Source organism: Marmota marmota, unplaced genomic scaffold, assembly GCF_001458135.2.
Source record: "Marmota marmota marmota unplaced genomic scaffold, marMar, whole genome shotgun sequence".
Classification (NCBI taxonomy): Eukaryota; Metazoa; Chordata; class Mammalia; order Rodentia; family Sciuridae; genus Marmota; species Marmota marmota.
In genome coordinates this window covers 186,752-209,403 of record NW_026000057.1, presented here as the reverse complement: position 1 = coordinate 209,403, position 22,652 = coordinate 186,752, and the positions used below count along the sequence as shown (strand labels likewise).

Here is a 22,652-nt window from a genome sequence, read left to right as displayed (position 1 = left end):
CATTTTTTTTAGTTCCTCATTATTTTTACAATTACCTATTAAGTGTGTACCATAGCTAACTTCACCAAGCACTGTACTTGGACATTTAGGTTCTTTCCAGTATTTTGCAACTCTAAATATTCCTCCATATATATTTATTTATTTATTTATTTTCATGTGAACATATTTTTGTATTATCGGGATTGTATTTTTAGGATGAGCTTGTAGAAGTAGTATTGCCATATTAAAGGGCAAATGTCTGTGCTGTTTTGCAAAAACACTACCAAATTTCTTCACAAGAATTGTACATTTTTAAATCCCAAATGGCAAAGGGGTGCCTCTTTTCCCATAGCTTCACCAACAATGTGCATTATCAAGTTTTTGGAGTTCTGCTAATCTGATGAGGAAGAAATAGTATTTCATGTTATTTCAATTTCTATTTGTCTCATTTATGAAAAATTGATCAACTTTTCATATGTCAAAAGGCAGTTCTGTATCTCTATAAATGTCTGTTCATACCTGTTGCCAGGTTTTCTACAGGGCTTTTGGTTTTATCTTTCTTTAATATGTTACAATTCTTAGTATGCAAAAGCCATCTGCCTTTTTTTGGTGATACATGTTGTAGACATTTTCCCTTGGTTTATCATATGTCTTCTGGACTTCACTCATGATAATTTTGCCTTACAAAGTTGTGAGTTTTTATCTGGTCAAGATCAGAAGTTGATTCTATCATAGCATCAGGATTTGTAGGCATAGTTTAAACGCCTTTATACCCGCGGAAAGTGGAATTCTAGAAAGTGGTCTGACGGTTCCTATAAAGTTTCCCAATATGTTCAGTTTTATTTTAATTCTTATACTTTGCTAAACTTCCCATAAACATGTAGTAATTTTATAATCAGAAAAAGAATTTTAAAAATACATTGAACTTTGATTTCTCCTTTGGGTCTGATGTTTTTAAAGGAGAGAGCTGAACTTGAACTGGACCATAGAAAAAGGCCCAGGTAGGAACACCAGCCTCTGCCTCCATTCCACCTGCCCCTCTGGAGGAATCTTTATGCCCACCTACAGGATTTGCGGTTTAAGTTTCTACACCCCCCTTATTAGAGAGATTAGAAGAGCAATGTTAAAGGTAAAACTGGGACAGGAGGACATATTGGAAAGGATCAGTTTGAAGATGATTCCTTTTAGGGCCATCTCCTAGAATGTGGCAGCTTCTGCACCAAACCAAACTAAAACCAAAAGCAAATTTTGAATAATTGAGAGCTGATTGATGGAACCCAAGTCTTATCAGCAGTTTATTTCTAAGTCATGTATCTGAATTTCTGAAATAACGTAAGTGGAGTGTCTGAGAACTCCTAATTTGCTCATGAAGGAGGGTCTGGATGAAAGGGGTCACCCACTGGTGTGAGAAAAACACAGAGACTTGGAGCAGCATCTCCATCCAGGGTCACTCACTGGAGGTTGTCTGTCACCTGTCACAGCCCTCCCTCAAATGTCATCACCCTTAGGAAGCTGGCACAAAGAAAGAGCTGTAGGAAGAAACCAAAGCTTAGAAGACAGTAGTTATGAGCACGAATGAATGAATGAGTCAGTCAATCAAGCCAAACTACGTCAAGTTGCCATTCTTTTTACTAATTGCATTACACCAAAAATGTCAGATTTAATTCCCCTAAAATCAATTATGAGGAGGGAATTACTGTTACTGCCATTATGTATAAAAGAATGTCGTTCATGTGCAAATGAATGGTTTACATTTTCACAGAGTATCCACTAATTAAGGGAACCAACAGACTTATTTGTTTTGTGATCTAATTAACTTTTATAAATTACCAGTGGAATACTACAGAGGCAACTATAATCCAAACACCACACATACTGTTTTGTGTATTTCTTTCTAGACTTCTGCTATGCCTATGAATCCTAATAGCAGTCTCAGTGTACATATAATTTGGCAATCCACTCGTTTTTCTTTTACTGATACCTTCCATATTGTTATATAATTTTAATTGTTTTATCAATAACTGGATATGACTCCATAATTGCTTTTACAGTTCTTCTCTTTCCAGTAGTCTCCTTAATAGCTTCTAATGGTGGAGGATAGGTATAAATGAAAAATGCAGTTAACATTTTGTTCACAGTTTTCCCCACAGGTTTTTGTGTTTTCCTCTCTCTTTGGAATAGATTATAAAATGAGGATTATTGGGTTAAGTAGTTAAAACATAGTGGACCTAAATAGATATTCTCAATATATTAGAATCCCTGTGTGATTATGCATTGCTTACTTTTCAGGATTATAGTTGTTTCACTTATTTTATAGTTTTAATATCTTAATTTTTAAAAATTTCTGTCTTTGATTATGAGGTGAATATTTTTTCATGTTTGCTAAGTTGATTTTCCTCTTTTTGTAAAATCCTTGTCCATATCATTTTGCATATTTAAATTAGCATCGGGCATCACATACACTTTGATTGCATTAATTTTCCAAAGTTACAAGGTGCTATTGCCTAGAACCGGAGGGACCAATTTTATATTCTATGGAATCCAGAGAACTTATGGGGAGAAGATATCCTTTTGTTTCATCATCCAGTCCTCCTGGTTGAAAAGATAGAGCAAACTATAGGTTCTGCATTCTGGACCCTGTCTTTTTGTAAAGGTGTGAGAGTTAGATGTGGGGCCTGTTAATTAGCCTTATGATGAAATTTGTTGGCAAAACCTGGTATACTGATACAAGTTTATTAGGCCCTGGAGTGTTTCAGAGTGATATTTACTCAGTTTCATGTTTTTGTCGATCATTTCATACTTTGAAACATTTTCTTTTTGAAATTTTAATGAGCATTCTGGAAAGGTGGTATTTCACCCATCTTACGATAGCATAGTCTGACTCAGTGTTTTTCCACTCAAAAAACATAGGGGTGTCATTTAGTCTGTTGGGCATCATTCTCTTCTAACATCTTCCCTATTTGGACTTTGGGTAAGACCTCCACCAGGGTGGTCCAAAAGAAGAGCAAACCTAAGCCCACTTGAGGGCTGCAGGCTTACTCTGAGCTGATTGGCTGTTGGGATTGCCTGGGGACCCGACTGCTGCTTTCTATTGGTGGGCTTTCACTTGTCACCTTTAATAACTCATTCATTTATTTCTCTTTCATTCTTGTATTATTTTAGATCTGCCTTCAAAGGCATTGACAACTTTGAAATGTCACATAGGCTGGAGGTGTATTTGCCAACTGGGAATAGCTTTTTCATCCTCCGTTCTGAACCGGCTTCTCCCCACCCAGAGGTCTGATGCCTGCATGTTGCCTCTAGCTCTTTCTGGTCCCTAACACATCCCTCTGCTAACGCCTGCTCAACCCTGGGAGGCCTGGGTCCAGAAATGTTCTCTCCTGGTCTCCATAGAGCTCAACATCTCTGCTCTGTCGGTGGAATAGTATCAAAAGTAATGACAGAAAACAATCCTATTTTAGATATTTCCTAGGAATGTCATCGCCGTTGATAATGCCAGCCACACTGTCATCCTGGGTGATGACAGACCAGGAGCCCACAGCTTGGTGTGTACCTTCCTAAGCACAGTCAACTCTGAAACAATTTTAGATTTAGAAATCTGCAACTCTGAACTATACATCAAAACCAACTGTGACCCCATAAGTGACATTTTAATTTGGAAATATGACATGTTCTCATTTGATAATTTATTGAATATTCTTATATGCTAGATACCGGTGATAAAAAATGTTCAAGACACTATCATTTGGGGGATTCATAATTCGTGATAGAAAGGACATATAAGCAATTTTTTTCCCACCAACATATAAATTAAGAAAGCCTAGAGGTGAGAATGTGGACCTCATTGAAGATCAGTTTAATGTCACAGGGAACTTGCTTATTTCTGCAAAACCTAGAAAGGTTGACTCTGGCCAATGGAGATTTTATAGGAAGAGATTTGGTGTGGACCTGTCTTCTCTTTCACCCATGGTCTAGGGAAGTTTTTAAGGTGGGAATGTTATGGTCAGGTCTGTTTTTCAGAAAGTGGCCTTCCAGAATCAGTGGGCAGAAAGTCATGATAGGAGGGAGTTGGGAAGCCATCACATTCATTCCTGGGCTGCTTGGTGGGCCTGTGGGGGTGGGGGAGGGCAGGGTTCTGTTAGAAGAAGAGGTTGGAGACTTGTGGGGCTCTTGGCAAAGGTCCACTGTTTGCTGTTAGGGTTGTTGTTTATGTTCTTACTTTTACTAGAACTGAACATGATGGAGATTTTGGAAAACCAAAGCCCCCTCTCCTACCATCATTCATGAACAAAACTTCTGGTAACAGAAGTTGGGGTGTGTAGGAGGATCTGGTATTAGAAATAAAATTCAGGACATATTTTCAACCCAATGCAGAGAAAATTGACAGTACTTAATATGGGGAAAAGGAATCATGGTTGGGAGAAGGTGCACATGGAGGTGGGAATGAATTAAACCAGACTTTGGGGTGTGGTAGGATTAATGAAACAGAACAGCCTCATTCTAGAATTTAGGCACACAGAATGGCAGGATCAAAAGCCAGAAGGTGAGCAAACACATGTCCAGGCCTGGAAGATGCCTCAAGGCTGGCTGGGGCAGAGTTGCTAATGCAAAACTGTGGTCAGATGTAGTACAATGAAATTTGAAAAGGTTCAGTGTTGGTTGATTTCTGTTAGGGTTTGGATATTAGGTTTAGGTTTGTGAATTAGCCCACTGATGACATTAACTGAGTGGTAACTGAACATGGGTAAGGTGTGGCTGGAGGAGGTGGTGCATTGGGGACATACCTTTGGGCTGTACATTTTGTATCTGGCAAGTGGAGTCTCTCTTCTCTGCTTCCTTATCCTTACGTGAGCCGCTTTCCTCTGCCACACTCTTCTACCATGATGTTCTGCCTCACCTTGAGCCCCCGAGGAACAGAACTGGCTTTCTGTGGACTGAGACCTCTGAAACCGTGAGCCCCTGAATAAACTTTGCCTCTTCTAAAATTGTTCTCATCAAATCTTTTAGACACAGCAGCGAAAAAGCTGACTAAAACAGACCCAAACTGTACAAGGCCTAGAGTTTCAGGCTAACTGGTGGGGAAACAGTCAGGATTTTGATCATCAGAATTTCTTAGTCAAAATTAGTTTTAAGAAGATAGATTTGTAGGGCACATGAAGGATATACTAGAAGTGTAAGAACCCAAAGGCAGGAATTCTAGGGACAATGAGGCAGGTGCAACTTTCCATCCTAGGGATTCAGGAGGGTTGCATCATGTCAAGGAGAATTAAGAGGTGGCCCAAGATCACAGAAATATGAGTCGTGCTCTCCGGTATGTGCATTCCCAGGCTGCCTTGAGGCAGAGACAAGGAAGAGGGGTGGGGGATCTGACATTGCAAAGAGAAAGGTGGGATTCAGGGGAGCATTTTCTATTAGAAAATGTAGAAACCAGTTTTCAAAGAATTACAAAGGAATTGAGTAACAATGAAATAGCATAGTAAGCTGCTATAATAATGAAACAATGGAGTATGCCAGTCACTTGCTATGCAAATGCTTGATCTCCTGTCCAGCTGTCAACACATTCTGTCTAGTATCATTTTTGCTCTCACATTCACCCCTTTTTTGCTCCAGTGACAGTTTGTTCCTTTTCTCTAGGGTCCCTGATGTTATAAACGGTCCTGAGATAGGGAGTCCATGGCCCTGTGCGTCTAAGTGACGTGCATTTGGTCTTTCTTTCCTTTCTTGTCTCTCATAATGATTTTTGTTGATTTTCAGAAAGGTAGGAGTTGGCACTTGGGAAGACTCTGTCATGATAAGCTCTAGTAAACACAACACAACTGGCAAAATGTTTACACCTCCCCATTTGTAAACTAAAATGATGAGCTGCATTCTGAGTGACTTGAAAATAATTGGCTCCCATAAACATAATAAAATCTCTATTGTTCTTTTAGTATGCAAATGCCACTTGTTAATTGGCTTGAAATTTAGGGGGTTACCTTTGGACAGGGTTTGTGATTTTTTAAAAATGCTGATCTTAGAAATCTTTCTTTGTTTCTATTATGTACAGCTTGTCATATTGATACTGGTTGTATGCTTTGTGTTTTATTCCTGATTAGGGCATCATTGCAGAGTATAACAAAATCAATGACATCAAGGAAGACGATGACACAGAAAAGTTTAAAGAGGCCATCGTGAAATTCCATAGGCTGTTTGGCATGCCTGAAGAAGAGAAGCTTGTCAACTATTACTCTTGCAGCTACTGGAAGGGGAAGGTCCCCCGGCAGGGTTGGATGTACCTCAGTATTAACCACCTGTGCTTCTACTCTTTCCTTATGGGGAAGGAAGGTGAGTGGTCTAGAATTTCAGAGGGAATCTTTGGAAAGTCTACTAAGGCTTTCGGTGTACTCATAAACCAAATCAAAATATCAAAAATCCAGAGCTATAACCGAGTCAACACTTCCTTTTTTGAATATTTAACAAGTGAATCCATTTATTTTCAATTCAGTATTAAAGAAATTTTGTCATTAAGTAATAAAGGTTCACAAAAGGCATAATTAATTTAATAAACATGGATGAAAATCCATGATAATTCTGATCTCAGAATTTAAGTGGCCCCAATTTGACTCTTAAAACCAACAAACAAGGCAGTCAGGAACTCAGAGGAGTTCAGGGGTTGAGAGATAGCAGTCAGTACCTTGGAAGGATTTCCTGGAGCCCGGTGTTGACCCAGCCTTGTTCCCTGTGCTCAGCCAAGCTGGTAATCCGGTGGGTGGACATCACTCAGCTTGAGAAGAACGCCACGCTGCTCTTGCCCGACGGGATCAAAGTGAGCACACGCTCCAGCGAACATTTCTTCTCCGTGTTCCTCAATATCAACGAGACGTTCAAGCTGATGGAGCAGCTTGCCAACATAGCTATGAGGCAACTCTTAGACAACGAAGGCTTTGAGCAAGATCGATCCCTGCCCAAACTGAAGAAGAAATCTCCCAAAAAGGTGTCTGCCCTGAAACGGTAGGTGGCAAGGGACTTTGAGTCTCTCTGTCCGCAGGACCGAGAAACCATACATTTGTTAACTTGAACCTTCTGTGAACAGCTTCCAGGGTTAGAACACTTTTCTGGGTGTGGAAACAATACTGAGAAAGACTTCCACTTTAGAAAGAGATGACTGTGCCCAGCTCCCACACAATGTAATGGGAACTCTTTGGGTCCTATGGACAGAGGGGCCTAGGCCCACACACACAGGGGGTGGTTAGCTCTACCCAGATGGCTCTTGTTTTACTCTGCTTTGTGGTCACTGTGACCAAAAGACCTAACAACAATATTAGAGGAAGAAAAAAGTTTATTTTGGCTCATAGTCTCAGAGGTCTCAGGCCACAGATGGCCAACTCCATTGCTCTGGGCCAAAGATGAAGCAGAACATGGTGGCAGAAGGGCGTGGTGGAGGAAGGCAGCTCAGGACGTGGTAAGCAGGAAGCAGAGGGAGTTCTTCTCACCAGGGACAAAATATAAATCCCAAAGTCATGTTCCCAGGGACCCACCTCCAACACCCAATTAATCCATATGAGTGGATTAATCCACTAATTAAGCTACAGATAATTTCACCTCTGAACATTTGCTTTTGGGGGACATCTCTTTTCCAAATCATAGCAGCTCTGAAAAATGGTAGCAGAAGTTCCCCAGGCGAGGAGTAGGATGGAAATTTCAGACAGAGGAAGGGACATGGTGTGCAGAGAAAAGCACAGAAGGAAGTAATTCAGTCACATGGCTAGGAGTGGACAGGCAGGGGGTGAGGAGAGGCTACAGAAAAGCCTGGAAGGCTGGATGTGGGGTTAAACTAGGGAGAGGGGGAATTAGACGCTGATGTCTTCCAAAGTGGGACTGTCTGCCTGGAATTGCCCTTCCCTGAGACGGGGAATGACAGAAGGAAGAGTAGGCCCTGGGGACAGAGTAGCTGAGCTTGATGACATTGAGTAGAGTTGCCTTCAGGACATGCACTAGGAGATCAGTCCAGTAAGATAGGCAGGAGGCAGGAGGATGGCAGGTTTGAGGCCAGCCTCAACAACTTAGTGAAACCCTGTCTCAGAAAATAAAAGGGGTTGGGGATGTGGTTCGGTGGTAGAATGTCCCTGGCTTTAATCCCTAGCGCTGCAAAATTGGACATCATTGGTGGAAGTTGGAGTCTGCAAGGAGGTTGTTATTATGAAGATGTCCTTGGTGATTTGAGATGTGTTGACACAGTGGTAGAGGGCAGATGTCACCACCAGCAGTGAGCTGGGCAGCAGGTGAACGGCAGGGAAAGGCAACTGGGCAAATATAGACTGCTTTGTCAAGAAATTCAGTTATGAAGAGATGGGTCTTGCTTATTTATTTATTTAGAATGGAAAAGAGTTGAACATTAGGATTGAAGGAAGGAGGCAGATGGGAAAGTTGCTGGTGAGGGTAGGTCGGGGGACAGGAGGGAGATAGGGATAAGGCTGTAAGAATATGAGTCATGTAAAAAGTGGCATCTTGTAGAGTGTGGAAGTTGTGCTTATGTGTGTCGTGTCCTCTTCTTTTAAAACAGGAAGAAAGAGAGTTGGTGAGGGTGGAGGTCATCCTGGGGACAGAAGGGAGGGAACTGAAGGAAGCTTTGCACCCAGTCAGTCCCTCTTTGCTCTGTGAAGCTGGAAATAGGCTGGCGGGGAGGAGGAGGGTAGACACGAGGGGAAAGGTTTAAACAAATGACATGATGGACAGGAAAAGGCGCTCGTTAGGGAGTAGCCAAGAGAGGACCCAGCCGAGGTTGGAAGCCATAGTTGCCCAAGAGCTGGGCTGTGCCCTGGTCTCTTCATGTAGTTCTGTTGTTCAATTAGGATAAAGAGCAACACCCAGCAGATATGTGGCGTGGGGCTGTTTGCATTCTCTTTAAGTCTTTTCTTAAAGGACAAAGTCCCCCAAAGTGCTCCAGGTATAAGTAATTCTAACAGCCTCTTTCAAAATTATTGCATTCTTTAGACAGAATGAATTTTTTATTCAGGCTTTGTTTTCCCAAGGTTCTTTGACATTTACAGGTATTGATTGTCAAATGGCTCTGCAAGGGACCTAAATATAGTAAAATAACTTTATTGTGCTTTGGGGTCCTTAAGTTAGAATTAACACCAACGTAAAGCTGAAGAGCGGAGTGACAACAGGGGATAGGTAGGTCAAGGAGGGGACGGGTAGGCTGAGGGAGCGTCCACTGCAGTGTTGTTTAGAAGGTATTGAAACCTCTTTCTTGTCTCAGGTGAATTATAATTAACTGTTGCTTCCCAGTGATCTCGATGCCAGGGCCAAGAGTGAGAGATACCGGGCCCTATTCCGGCTGCCCAAAGATGAAAAATTAGATGGCCACACAGACTGCACCCTCTGGACTCCGTTTAACAAAATGCACATTTTGGGCCAAATGTTTGTCTCCACAAATTACATCTGCTTCACCAGCAAGGAGGAAAACCTATGCAGCCTCATAATCCCACTCCGAGAGGTAAGTTTCAGCAAGAAAGGATGCATTAGGACGTTCGTTTATAATGTGCTTCTCTGGGTAAACCAGGAGTTGTTTTTTGGTTTGCTTTTCAATTTGTTTGTTGTTGTTTTGCATTTTTTTAAATCAGTAGTTGGTTGGTTTTTAACGTTGTGAATATTCTTAATTCACTGGTGGCATTTGCCACCCTTTCAGTTTTCCCAGTTGGAAGTGTCTCTAGGACCTGTGAGGTCTCATCTTCCAGAAATAATAAGGGTTTTATCATCATTCAAAAATGGAGAGGCCTACAGATCAAGGGATGACTGCTACTGGAAAGACTGCTTGTTGTATTCACAGATCCCAAGAGGAAAGGCCACGCCATTCAGGGCCACATAGGAGGGACCAGATGGGTCAAGAGGCAGAAGGAATAAGGGAACTCATGGGCAAGAGCCTTTATTGTGTTTTGTGAGGGGAAAAACCAGCTGGACAGACTTAGGATTGTGTAGTCTGCACAGTTTTGTGGGCTCTGAGGCATAGTGGTTGTCAGGAGTTGTCTAATTCCTGGCCCTAGGGTGAGTTGGGCAGGACAATAGTGGCCCTGACTATAAGCACTAGAAAAAAAGGAGGTGGTTGGGGTGTGGGCTCTGGATGGTTTGCTTGCTTGAAAAAAACAATTTTCTAGCAATTGGCCAGCACTGAGTGAGGGTGATCTCTCAGGTGTCAGAAAGACCCAAAGATATCAAGGCATCAGACACAAAAACAAGAAAATACAGTTCTGAATAGCCTGGCTTGTGGCCATGGGCAGCCTGGTCAAAAGGAGCAAGTGGGTGGGTGGGTTAGAAGGCCAAGTGTTTGTTCCCACCTGATCTACCAGGAGCCTACATTAGAACTACCAGGCTGCTGGTTAGCAGCAGATTCCCCAGTCCACCCCAGATCCACTGACTCTGAATCTCTACAGATTTTGCAATCTGTATTTCAAGAAATTTCCAGGCCAGTTCTCATGTCCAGGAAAGTCCAAAAGATATTATACTTGCTCTGGTTTGGAGCTGGATTTCATCCTGCCTGGGATAGGAGGTTAGTCCCATAGTCATCTGGAGGGTTGGCTGTGAGGTTTGAGTTGAGAAGGACTTCTAGTTATATGTCAGGGGTTGGGAAACACAGGAGCTGGCAGCCCTCAAGTTTCTGGCAACTTCCAACCTAACCTGATCCTCTCCTGGAAGATAAGGTAATCAAAAGTTTTGAACATTTAATGGAGATTGCCTCTTTGTCAAGATTTCCCATAATAGGCCAGGTGTGGTAGCACATGCCTATAATCCCAGTGGCTCAGTTCAAAGCTAGCCTCAGCAAATTAGGGGGGCCCTAAAGCAACTTAGCAAGATCCTGTCTCAAAATAAAAAATAGAAAAGGTTGGGGATGTGGCTCAGGGGTTAATTTCTGGTACAAAACAACAACAACAACAACAACAAAAAAAAAAAAAAAAACAAGAATGAAAGAAAAGCTTCCCTATAGTGAAGGATTAAAGTTTCTCTATCTTGTATATCTTTTAAAAATTAAGTAAGCAAATGCCCCTAGAGTTATTTTTTCTTTTTTATTTTAAGAGTAATGTATTGTTATCACAGAAATTTTTCAAAAGTACAAACAAATAAAAAGAAAACAAAATTTACCCCTAGTTTCACCATTTAAAGACAATCACCTTAACTAACTGTGCACAGTACACAGCTTTCTAGGCTTTTTCTATGCATTGCTGTGTGAATGCCTTATAACTCAGATCTAAAACATGTTATATGGAATTTTTACTTTTATTTATGACCTTTAACAGTAAATATATCTCAAACCATTTCCTAAAAATTAAATATTCTTCTATGATGTAATTTTTAATGACTGCATATATACATTATTGATATATTCTTTTACCTAAATTAATATGTAAACTTTTCTTAAGTTACAAGTTACAAATTCCTAGAAGCTAAACAGATCAAAAAGAATGCAGCTGGGCGTGGTGGCACATGCCTGTAATCCCAGCAGCTCAGGAGGCTGAGACAGGAGGATCAGGATCGTGAGTTCAAAGCCTGCCTCAGCAAAAGCGAGGTGCTAAGCCACTCAGTAAGAACCTGTCTCTAGATAAAATACAAAATAGGGCTGGGGATGTGGCTCAGTGCTTGAGTGCTGCTTAGTTAAATCTCTGGTACTCCACCCCCCCCAAAAAAAGAATGCAAAATGTTAAACAATTGACAAATTTGGTTCTTCTTATTCTGGGTCAGCAAAACTAGTGTTGAACACATTTTGAGGCCAGGATAAGTTACTGGAGTGGAGAGATCAGTTAGTTGTCCTTACATGGGGTTGTGAACATAGCTTCATAATTTTTCTAGCAAATTTAACCTCTTTCATGGTCTCTACCATAGCCCATTAGTAGGCATAACTTTGTTCATCTCATTCTGTGTGTAAGTTTCTTCACCCAGTGTTACTGAGTGTATCAAAGCCGACCAACCTGGAATGGCTAGGACGTCCACTCCAGGATTAAGAATGTACTGCAGATGGGTCATTTGAGACTCTGAGCATGTTACCACTCTGTTTATCCAGAGGTGCAAAGAGGTCCTGAAGCCTGTATCCAGACATCTGCCTTGCTTCTGATCAGCGCCCCTGGGTATTGGGTCCAGCCAGCTCTGTTTGTACTGGAGTGAGATTTAGAAAACAATAGTAGAGCCCTGGAGGATTGAGAGACCTCTTGCTGCTGTTCTCCACCTCTCTTTGGCTTGCTGGTTTTCCCTAGTAGGGCAGAGATCATTCAGTCACAATTCAGGGTATATCAGAGCAAAGACAGTCTGCAGAGGTGGGGTTTAGACCTGAAGCATGAAGTGGTTGGAAGGTGTAGTTTTAAAGAAATTTGCCTGGTAGGATCTCAGTGCTTCCCTTTGACCCAATGAATCGCTGAGGGATGTTAATGGTGAATCCCCAAACCTCAACTAATGGAGGAGGCAGAGGCCTTAATGTAAGTTTTATTACCTGTGGGTAATGATAACGTTAGAAAAGCAGTGGGTGTTTGAGTAGAGTGTTCTCACAGGAGCAGGTGCCCTTTGGGGCCCAGTTGTGCTGAGGGAGCAGCAGGAGCCTCTGTGGAATGTGACACCCCCTTGGGCTGCAGACTTCTACACATGGAATTCAGTTAGGCCATACTGACAGAGGGTGAAGATTTATGCAGAATCATGTGGGCTGTAGATTTTTGAATTAATTGTTGGGGTAGTGGAAGCAGGAGGCTACAGGAATCTGATGAGGCTCCTCCTTATCGTCACTTAGAGAGTCCAGATGAAGTGTCTCCCCAACACAAATTGCCTCATAAATGTTCATCAGGAGCCACCAAGACTTGATTGAGTTCCAGTCTGTTTTATAAGCCCAGTTGGTAATGAAAATGTCTCATTATAGTGTAGAAAATGCTGAGGCAGCTGGCTTCCTTTACTCAGCGGGGCAAAGCTCATGGAATAGATTTTACTAGAACTCATTTGTCAATGAAAAATGTCTCATAACCCACGTGAGCATTCCCATGTTTTATGTAGGAGTTTCCTGTTTCCGTGGTCATGATTCTGGTAAATGAGAAGACGCTTTCCATTTGACTTTATCAAAAGCCATGTCCCTGTCTGTTTGAGACACAAAATTTGAACCTTTAATCCTTTGGCCTCTGCCATTTAGTTCTAGACGCCTGATGACCCAAATAACCAGCAGAAGTTTTAAAATAAACATTTTTCAAGTGTTGAGGGAAAATCCTTTTCATAAGAAAAAAGGTTCTTTTCTCCGTTTTTCTAGAAGTTTTTTATATTAGAACAAAACACAACAACAAAAAAAATCCTGCAGGTGCAACTCGGATTCCTTTAAAACAGATATTTACATTTATACATGATATGTAACTATATTGATATATCACATGCATGTTATCTAATATATATCACATATAATGCACAGCACTTGAGGCCATGCAACTTTTTAAGGTACTTTAATATATTTCCTAGGTTGGAGCAGAAGAAAGGGTTTTTAAAGTATTGTTTGGAAAAGATATATTTCATATGAAAATGCCAATATGTGGATTAAAGTTAACTCTGTCTAGACTGCCTTCAGATAGAAAAGAAGAGGGGAGAAGAGACCTAGCTGTAGGTACATAATCAGAGCTCTTATAAATAAACCATTTAGAGCTCACCTTGAAGTTTTTCCTAATGTGCTAAAGAAATAGTTTTACTGCATTTATCCTTGCTTCCAGTTTTATGTAAATCCTACTAAAAACCACCAATATATGTTTTCAGTTCAAAGCTAAAACAGATGTTTCTCTTTCCTTCTTTTCTTCCGCTGTGGGTGACTTCAGTGGTCACACACATGTGTGCACATAGACTCATGCACACCTGTGAACACACACACACACACAATCTGCTAGTGCAAATAGCATTGCAGTTAAACTGTTTATATCATGTCTGTCCAGGAATAGATCCTTGAAAATTGGATGCAAAGCTACAGGTCAGTGATCCATTTATTGAAAGATTGATGGGGGTCTTGAAAACCTCCCTAACATTAAGCTTGATACAAGGAACCAGTACCAGTTTTTTTCCATGTCCTCTGAGTAGTGTGACAGCTAAGAGTCCTAGCTCTCATGACTCCCTGAGATTTTAATGAAATTCATTTACAGCCAAGTGACCCATCTTGGCACTAGTGACATTTAGGGCCAGACTTCGTGTTGGGCACTGCCCTGTGTACTGCTGGACGTTCAGCAGCTTCCTTAGCCTCTACCTACTAGATGGTTGTCACCTTCCCATTTGCAACAACCAAAAATGCCTTCAGATATTGCCTGATGTCTCCAGGGTGTGTGGGAAAGAGTAGAATCATTCCCAGTTTAGAACCACTGATTTTGAAAGATCAGCAAGATTATTCTAGTTTCTGCTCTAAATTCCAGTTAGATTTGCTTTGAGCTATTTTATTTTATTGGAAAAGAGACAAAGAATCTCAGTTTGCTCCAGAAAATATGGGTGGTTTCCACAGAGTGGTGAGAGGGCTGTGTTCCTCTTGTAGCACTACTTGTGGGCTGCTGTGGGGTGATTCCTGGAAAGTAGTGCTCTGTGCTTCGTGTTTCTTTTTAGGTGACCATTGTGGAGAAGGCCGACAGCTCTAGTGTGCTCCCGAGTCCTCTGTCCATCAGCACCAGGAACAGGATGACCTTCCTATTTGCCAATTTGAAAGATAGAGACTTTCTAGTGCAAAGAATCTCAGATTTCCTGCAGCAGACGACTTCCAAAATATACTTGGACAAAGAGTTTGCCGGAAGCTACAACAGTTCAGACGATGAGGTCTGTAGAAAATACCTGCAGGTGTTGGGGTTTGCCCTATTCCTGTGCCCAAGAGTGTTCGCTTCCTATTTTTTCAGTTCTGCAATCTCTGTAGCTATTCTAAGATAAGCCACCTGCTCTCAGTCAGTATCTCAGCAGGCTCTTGGGTAAACTCAAGAAGTTTGGTTTAAACCTCTTTTTCTACAGTTGCTGGTATTATTAAGTGATTTATCTGTTACATAGCAAGTGACTCTTGCCCACAGAGTGACATGGTTTGGAATGGTACAGAAGTCAGTAAATAAAGTCTCATGTCTGAAATTCAGCATCATCATGATGATTTTATTACAATAAAATACAAATTGCATCGTCCCTATTGAATTAGGCCCTGGACCCACATCCAGGAAAATAGAGCACTGAGAAGACATGGGACTAGGTAAATTACTGAGCAAGGTACTGCTTGTTAAAACAAGTTTTAAACATGGTAAAGTCACATGTAAAACCCCGTCCTTGCCTACCCAGTTTACTTATGTTGGTTTTTTGTGTATGTGTGAGTACATGCGCATGCGTGTGTGCTACTGGGAATGGATGGCAGGGGTGCTCTACCACTGAGCTACGTCCCCGGCCCTTTTTATTTTATTTTTGAGATAGTGTCTCACCAAGCTGCCTGGGTTGGCCTTGAACTTGTGATCCTCTTGCCTCAGCCCTCTGTATTGTTGGGAGTAGAGCACATGCATCATCATATATGCAAATCAGAGAGACAAATAGCCAGACTCTGTTACCAAAAATGCATTTAAAGTACAAAGGAAGGGGCTGAGGCTGTCGCTCAGTGGTTGAGTGCTTGTCTAGCACATGGGAGGCACTGGGTTCCATCCTCAGCACCACATACAAATAAATAAATAAATAGAATGAAGGTATTGTGTTCATCTACAACTAAAATCAAAAAAATATTTTAAAAAATACAAAGGAAACCAACTTTGAGCATTGAAATGCTGCAGCCTATGACCCCAGCCACTGTCTGATCCCTGACAAGATGTTAACTTGCTGCCTTTCTCCCGGTCCTTCCTGTAGCAAGAAACATCAGGAAAACATGGTGGAGTTACTGATAGCTACTCAGAGGACCCGGCGGACGTAGGTTCTGTGCCCAAATTCCTCCAATGTCTTGTTCTGCTCCTCATGAACAGGTGTACTCTCGGCCCAGCAGCCTCGTTTCCTCCAGCCCCCAGAGAAGCACCAGCTCCGATGCGGACGGAGAACGCCAGTTCAACCTGAATGGCAACAGCGTCCCCACAGCCACACAGACCCTGATGACCATGTACCGGCGGCGGTCTCCTGAGGAATTCAACCCCAAATTGGTGGGCACTCTTTGCTCTTCCTCAAAACTGTGGTAGAACATGACCATTAAAAATAGTTTTTAATGTAAATAAACTCATAAATGTCTGTGTAAATGGTGAAGCAGTTTTTATCTAAATATGCTGTTAGGTTTCAGAGCAGCTTTAAGGGAGGAGACAAGAATCATTTTAACTCTTTTTATTTTAACTACTGTGTAAATCAGCCAACAAATAAGTACGCGCTTTCTCAGCACACATTTTAAAAACATGCATTCACTTTCACTTGGAGGAATAGAAATAAAACTAAAAATATGATTGGCATCCTACTGACCCATCTTGGGGAAGTGGGATTCTGACTGGGTCAGAGAGCTTTGAGGCAGAACTGCCATCTGTGATGGATGTGTGGAATTGGGGGAGGATTCCAGAAAAATCTTGAGTTCTTTGTTCCCACGTGCTCTGCCCAGAACTTGACCACCCCGCTCAATAGGGAAACTGTTCTGACCTTCCATCTCGACTCTCCTTACCAGCCTCGCAGTACTTTGGGGATGTAATAACATTCCTTGTGTCTTTCAGGCCAAAGAGTTCTTGAAAGAGCAAGCCTGGAAGATTCACTTTGCTGAGTATGGGCAGGGGATCTGCATGTACCGCACAGAAAAAACCCGGGAGCTGGTGTTGAAGGGCATCCCCGAGAGCATGCGGGGCGAGCTGTGGCTGCTGCTCTCAGGTACGACCTAGGCAGGGGCTGGAGCATGGGCATCTGAGTCCAGGGCACCCGGGCTTCCCCTCCACCTTCCGTCCTGCACCAGGGGTTCTTTCAAATAGGCAAACCTCCAATTCAGAACTAAAGCTCATTTGCCCACCAGAATCTGTGAATTCTGTCAAAATCTTTTACTCTTCATCAAAATCCAGGACCCAAGGTAAGCAGCCCAGATAGATGCTGGTGCCACTGTCCCCTGAGTCCTCAGTCTCTTCCATTTCTTCAGTGAGACTTTGTAGGAAAAAGAGAACCGGATGTGCCAGAGTACAGCGTTTTGTGATTCAGGGGAATCTCCTCTCTCCTGGCTGTGTTGACTTCACGGAGAATGTTTGAAAGTACCTCTTTTGAGAGCCCTCACTGGGCTGGAAAATAGAGAAAGAGTGGAGGGATGAGAAAGCCCCATTCTTTTTTGGGGTGGGATACCAGAATTGATCCTGAGGTGCCTACCGACTGAGCCACATCCCCAGCCCTTTTTTATATTTTATTTAGAGACAAGGTCTCACTGAGTTGCTTAGGGTCTTGCTAAGTTGCTAAGGCTGGTGTTGAACTGGCCAATCTCCTGCCTCAGCCTCCCAAGCTCCTGGGATTATAGACATGTGCCACCACACCTGGTGAAAACCCCATTCTTGATTTTTGCCTCCTCCTGAGGTCTTTGGTTGTCACTGAGGCCACGAAGGTGGCTTCCTATATATGCCTTGGATAGTATTTCTCCTTGTCTTCAGGGCATATACTCCCAGGCCCCCACTGGCTGCCTGAAACCACAGGTAGTATCAAACCCTGTCTACCATGTATTTTCCTACAAACACATACCTATGATAAATTTAACTTACAAATTAGGCACAGTAAGAGACTAACAAACAATAACTAATAATGAAATAGAACAGAGTATAACAATATTGTATAATAAAAGTTATTTAAATCTTAGGAATTATTAATTTCTGGAATTTTCCATTTTAATATTTTAATCTTTCAGGCTAACCTGCCACTACTTCTTGTCATCCTGAGCATCCAGAGTATCCCAGGGATCTTTTCTATCTCAAACACCAGGGCATGCCTTCAAATTCCACAAACCTTTACTTTATCATAGAAATCAGTTGCTCTTATCTGATTTGACGCCTTAAAAGTAGTCATTCTAAATAAGCTTATGTGAATCATTTTATCTGAACCTGAGGTGTTTTGACCATTATTAAACCCTTTAATTTAGAAAATGACATTAAAGTGAAAAGAATCGTTTTCAGACTTACAGGAAAGCCTTGAAATTTTTACAAGTATTTCTTGAAGTGCATGTAAGTGGTAAAATGTCACACAGTGAGATCTAGAAATGTCTGGGCAATAAGGCAACAGAATCCTGAAAAAATCATTGACTTTGTCTATTTCGTGTGAAATGGGTTTGTTCTGTCCTCATTTACTTGTCGTTTTCATTTTCCTTAAGTAGACCAGCTGCAGCCCTCCCCCCTTATTACTTAAAAGCCCTAATTTGAGTCAACTCACCTCTAATTACAAATGAAGCCAAGAGCCTCACTACACAGTCTACTCCTGTCTTCCTTGAGTTGGGTGAACTGGTCACTCACAGAGTAAATGAAAAAGTCCATTTTCATCCTCCCTATTCAAATTAGAAGTTATTTTCAGCCACATCTCAGATGAAAGTGAACAAGCCCCAGGAATCCTACACAGCCCTGTTGCAGAGATAGAGTCAGGGTGGGTTATATACAGTGTCTCCTTTAACAGTGAGGGCAGTGTGTGACCAGAGAGTGACATGTTTACATATTGCTCATGTTCCCATCCATCCAGTGTGGGGTTCACATGGAACCCAGCTTCTAGTAGGTGAGCCCACCTTGAGACCCAGCTCCCTCCCATGACCCTGAAGGCTACTACACCAGGACTTGGACTCAGTGCAGCACAGCCCCATGAGAACAGAGCAAAAGCCAAGGTTATTTACCGTCAGCCAGGCTCCCCTCCCAGGGCCTGTGTGAACGACAGATTGGCTCTCTTCGTGACCATCTGGGCGAGCCATTGGGTTGGGGACTCTATATTCTAAAGGGTGAACTGTGAATGTTTACCCTGTTTTTATATATGACTTATATTTTTGGTTTTTAATAAAAGCCTTATTGAGATACAACTCACAATTCAACGAAGTATACAATTCAATGATTTTAAGATATTCACAGAATTGTGGTCAGCACGGTTAATTTTAGAACTCTGTCGTCAACCCCTCCTGCCACCCCATGTTTTCTCAGTCATTCTCCATTTCTCCCCAAGCTGTAGGCAGCCAGCTGTAGGCAACCACTAAACTCCTTTTTATTTCTATAGATTTATCTACTCGGGGCATTTCGTATAAATGGAATCCTGCAATAGTTCTTAGTGACTGACTTCTTTCTCTTGGCGTAATGCTTTCAAGGTTCACCTGTGTTGGAGCATGTATCAGTGTTTCATTGCTTCTCCAACCAAATGTTGCCCCCTCATACGGTTGTAATTCACTTTGTTCAGCCATTTGTCAGTTACTGAACATTGAGGTGGTTTGCACTTTTGTCTCCTGTGAATAATGTAAGTTTGGGGGTGGGATGTGTATTTTCATTTCTTTTGAGTATGTACCTGGAGTGGAATTTCTGGTTTGTCTGATCTGTTTTTAACCTTTTAAGGAACTGCCAGGCCATTTTCCAAATCAGCTGCACCTTTTCACAATCCCACCAGCAATGGATAAGGGTTCCAATTTTTCCACATCTTCACCAACACTTGCTCTTTTCTATTCTATTGTAGTCACCCTAGATGTTGAGTGATTTGTCACTGTGGTTTTGATGGCTAATGATGTTGAGCATGTCTTCATGTGCTTGGTGGCCATTTGTATATCTTCTTTGCAGAAAGATCTACTTAGATCTTTTGCCCACTTTTAATTAGGTTGTTTTTTATTAATTGAGTGCTAAGAGTTTTTAAGCACGTTTTATAACACAAATCCATTATCAGATTTTCAAAATTTCCCATTCCTTTGGCTGACTTTTCACTGTCTAGATGGTGCCCTTTGAAACACAAAATTTCTAAGTTAGGTGAAGTTCAATTTATGTTTTTTTTCTTATATCACTCTGTTTTCATATGCTGAAGATTTACGCCAGCCCATATTTTCTACTAAGACTTACAGTTTTTGTGATTCATTCATTTTAATATTTATGTCATGTGAGGTAATGATCTAAATTCATTCTTTTCCATATGGGTAGCCAGTTTTCTCTTGGTCATTTGTTGGAAAACCTCTGCTTTTCCCTGATGAATTGGCTTAGAACCCTTGTCAAAAATTAATAGACCATTAAGGAGAGGGTTCATTTTTGGAGTCTCAGTTGGCCTATTGATGGGTTTATAGGCCAGAACCACATAGTCTTGATTTCTATAACTTTGTAGTAAGTTTTAAAATCAAGAAGTGTGAGTCCTCCAACTTTGTTCTTTTTCAACATTGATTCGGTCATTTGGGGGGCCCTTAAATTTTTCTGCAAATTTCAGTATCAACTAGTTAATTTTTACCAAAAGGGCAGCTGGGAGTTTGGTAGATATTGTGTTGAATCTGTACATAGGTTTGGATAGTTTATCTGTCTTAACAATATTAAGTCTTCTAAGCTATGGACATGGGGTATCTTTCTATTCACTTTGTCTTTGTTAATATCCTCCAGCAATCTTTTATAGCTTGCAAGGTACATTGTATTTATTCTGAATATTTATTTTCTCTTTGCTCATATTATAAATGCAATTGTTTACTCACTTTCATTTTAAGATTGGTTACTGCTAGCATATAGATATGCAATTCATTTTTTTAGTATTGCTCATATATCCTGGAGCCTCAATGAATTCATTTGTATGTTTTCTACAACAATTTTTATTTACATCTCCTGAGCATTAGTGATATTGAGCATCTTTTCACATATATGTTGGATATTTGTCTTCTTTGAAGAAGGTCTGTTCATTTCCTTTGCTCATTTTTAATTGGATTTTTGTTGTTGTTGTTGTTTACTGTTAGTTGAGTGAACTATTAGTTGTATTAGTTCCTTGTATCTTTTTATATTTTGGATATTTACTCCTTATCAGATATTTGATATGAAAAAGTTTTCTCCCATCCTGTGGATTGCCTTTGCTCTCTGCTGATCGTTTCCTTTGATGTGCAGAATTTCATATAATCTTACTTGTCTATTCTATTGCTTTTGGTGCTTGTGCCTTTGAGTTGTGATTGGTGTCATATCCAAAATAATTTCTCTGACCAATTTTGAGAAGCACTTCTCCTGTTTTCTTCTAGCAGTGTTATGGTTTCAGGTCTTCTTCTTTAAGTCTTTAGTCCATTTGTGCTTCTGGTTGTGGTATATGGTGTGAGGTAAGGGTCCAATTTCATTCTTCAGCATGATAAAATCCATTTTCCCCAACAGCAATATAAATTTATATCTAGATTTAAATTTAGCTATTTGCATACAGAGTTTTTCTGTCTTCAAGAATCTTAATACAAACATCTTAAACTGGTGATTATATAGCCCAAGTCCCATCCCTCTCCTGCAGAACTCCCACAGGTAATAGGCTCATCACTACTAAGAACACCCTCACCACTGATTGCAACTTCAAAAATCCCTCCAAGTATACTACAGCCTTTCCTGCTCTTCCATATGCGAAGTCCTTTATAGCTAGCCCTTTAGCAAATAGTGTTCAAACTTAATTTGAGAGACATCTTTATTTTCAAGTAAAATTGTAATAAAACCCCCATGAAATAAAAGCAAAGCTTTTATCAGGTTATTACAGTGGTTAAAGTGGGTGGTGAGAGGAGGACTCAGCCTGGCTTACTCTGGTCACTGCCCCTCTTCTCTTAAGCAGCCACTTGAAATTGTGGAAGTTCCTTGGAGCACAGGTTTATAGCCTGCAAACTTCTACCTGAAGGGGTTTTTATGCAGCCACCTTGCTCTGGGGCTGAAAGAGGACATCAACCTTAGGCTATCCATGATAGAAATATACCACATTTTTCATCTGATTAATATTTTCACATGATTTCATCTTTTTTGCCAATTTTCTATGAGTGACAGAAAAATGAAGAGGTTTAGCTGACTAGACAACAATTACAACGATATAAATCATAAAGTATTAATTTACAGAGCAAGGCAGGGCTTCCGCTTTTTGGATATTGTATCTGTTATGTGTTCGCCCAGGTGCTATCAACGAAAAAGCCACACATCCTGGGTACTATGAAGACCTAGTGGAGAAGTCCATGGGGAAGTACAACCTCGCCACGGAGGAGATTGAGAGGGACTTACATCGCTCTCTTCCGGAGCACCCAGCTTTCCAGAATGAAATGGGCATTGCTGCTCTGAGGAGGGTCTTAACAGCTTATGCATTTCGAAATCCCAATATAGGGTATTGCCAGGTAAGTGCACAGAGAGTTTATACAGAAGAAAATATTGCTCCAAGGCTCCTCAGTCTCAGTGCAGTTGGCAACCTAATCTCTTCCTGGGGGGGCTGTCCTGTGCTTTAATGTTAATGACATGCCTGGCCCCTACCCACTCGATGCCAATAAAACCTCCCAGTTGTGACAGTCAAAATTGTCTCTTGACGTTGCCAATGTCCCCCGAGGAGCAAAGTCACCCTGGGTCAAGGCCTACTACCAGAGACAGGAGCCAGACATGATGCCCTTTGTGGGTCAGCCAAGGTCTAGCTCACTCCCTGGGTCTACCCTCAGCATCCTAAACACACATCCCTTCCCTATATATTGCCACATGTTCCTCTTAAACTGTAACGTCCTTGGAAATTACAGCGTGTGTACGCTAGAGTTGTACTTGAATACACATTAGAATCAATTTGGTTTTACTCAGTATGACAAAAAG

The 22,652-nt window shown here is 41.3% G+C and overlaps 1 protein-coding gene across 1 annotated transcript in view; it reads left to right on the top strand.

The window, feature by feature from the left end:
* The window catches only part of Tbc1d9 (TBC1 domain family member 9), an 80,976-nt gene that overhangs the window by 32,605 nt on the left and 25,719 nt on the right, over positions 1–22,652 (top strand). Inside the window, exons 6-12 of the mRNA XM_048813850.1 lie at positions 6,075–6,303; positions 6,708–6,969; positions 9,250–9,457; positions 14,548–14,754; positions 15,915–16,085; positions 16,635–16,785; positions 21,981–22,195. Of these exons, the coding sequence (XP_048669807.1) occupies positions 6,075–6,303; positions 6,708–6,969; positions 9,250–9,457; positions 14,548–14,754; positions 15,915–16,085; positions 16,635–16,785; positions 21,981–22,195 (1,443 nt within the window). The remainder of the gene's footprint in view (positions 1–6,074; positions 6,304–6,707; positions 6,970–9,249; positions 9,458–14,547; positions 14,755–15,914; positions 16,086–16,634; positions 16,786–21,980; positions 22,196–22,652) is intronic.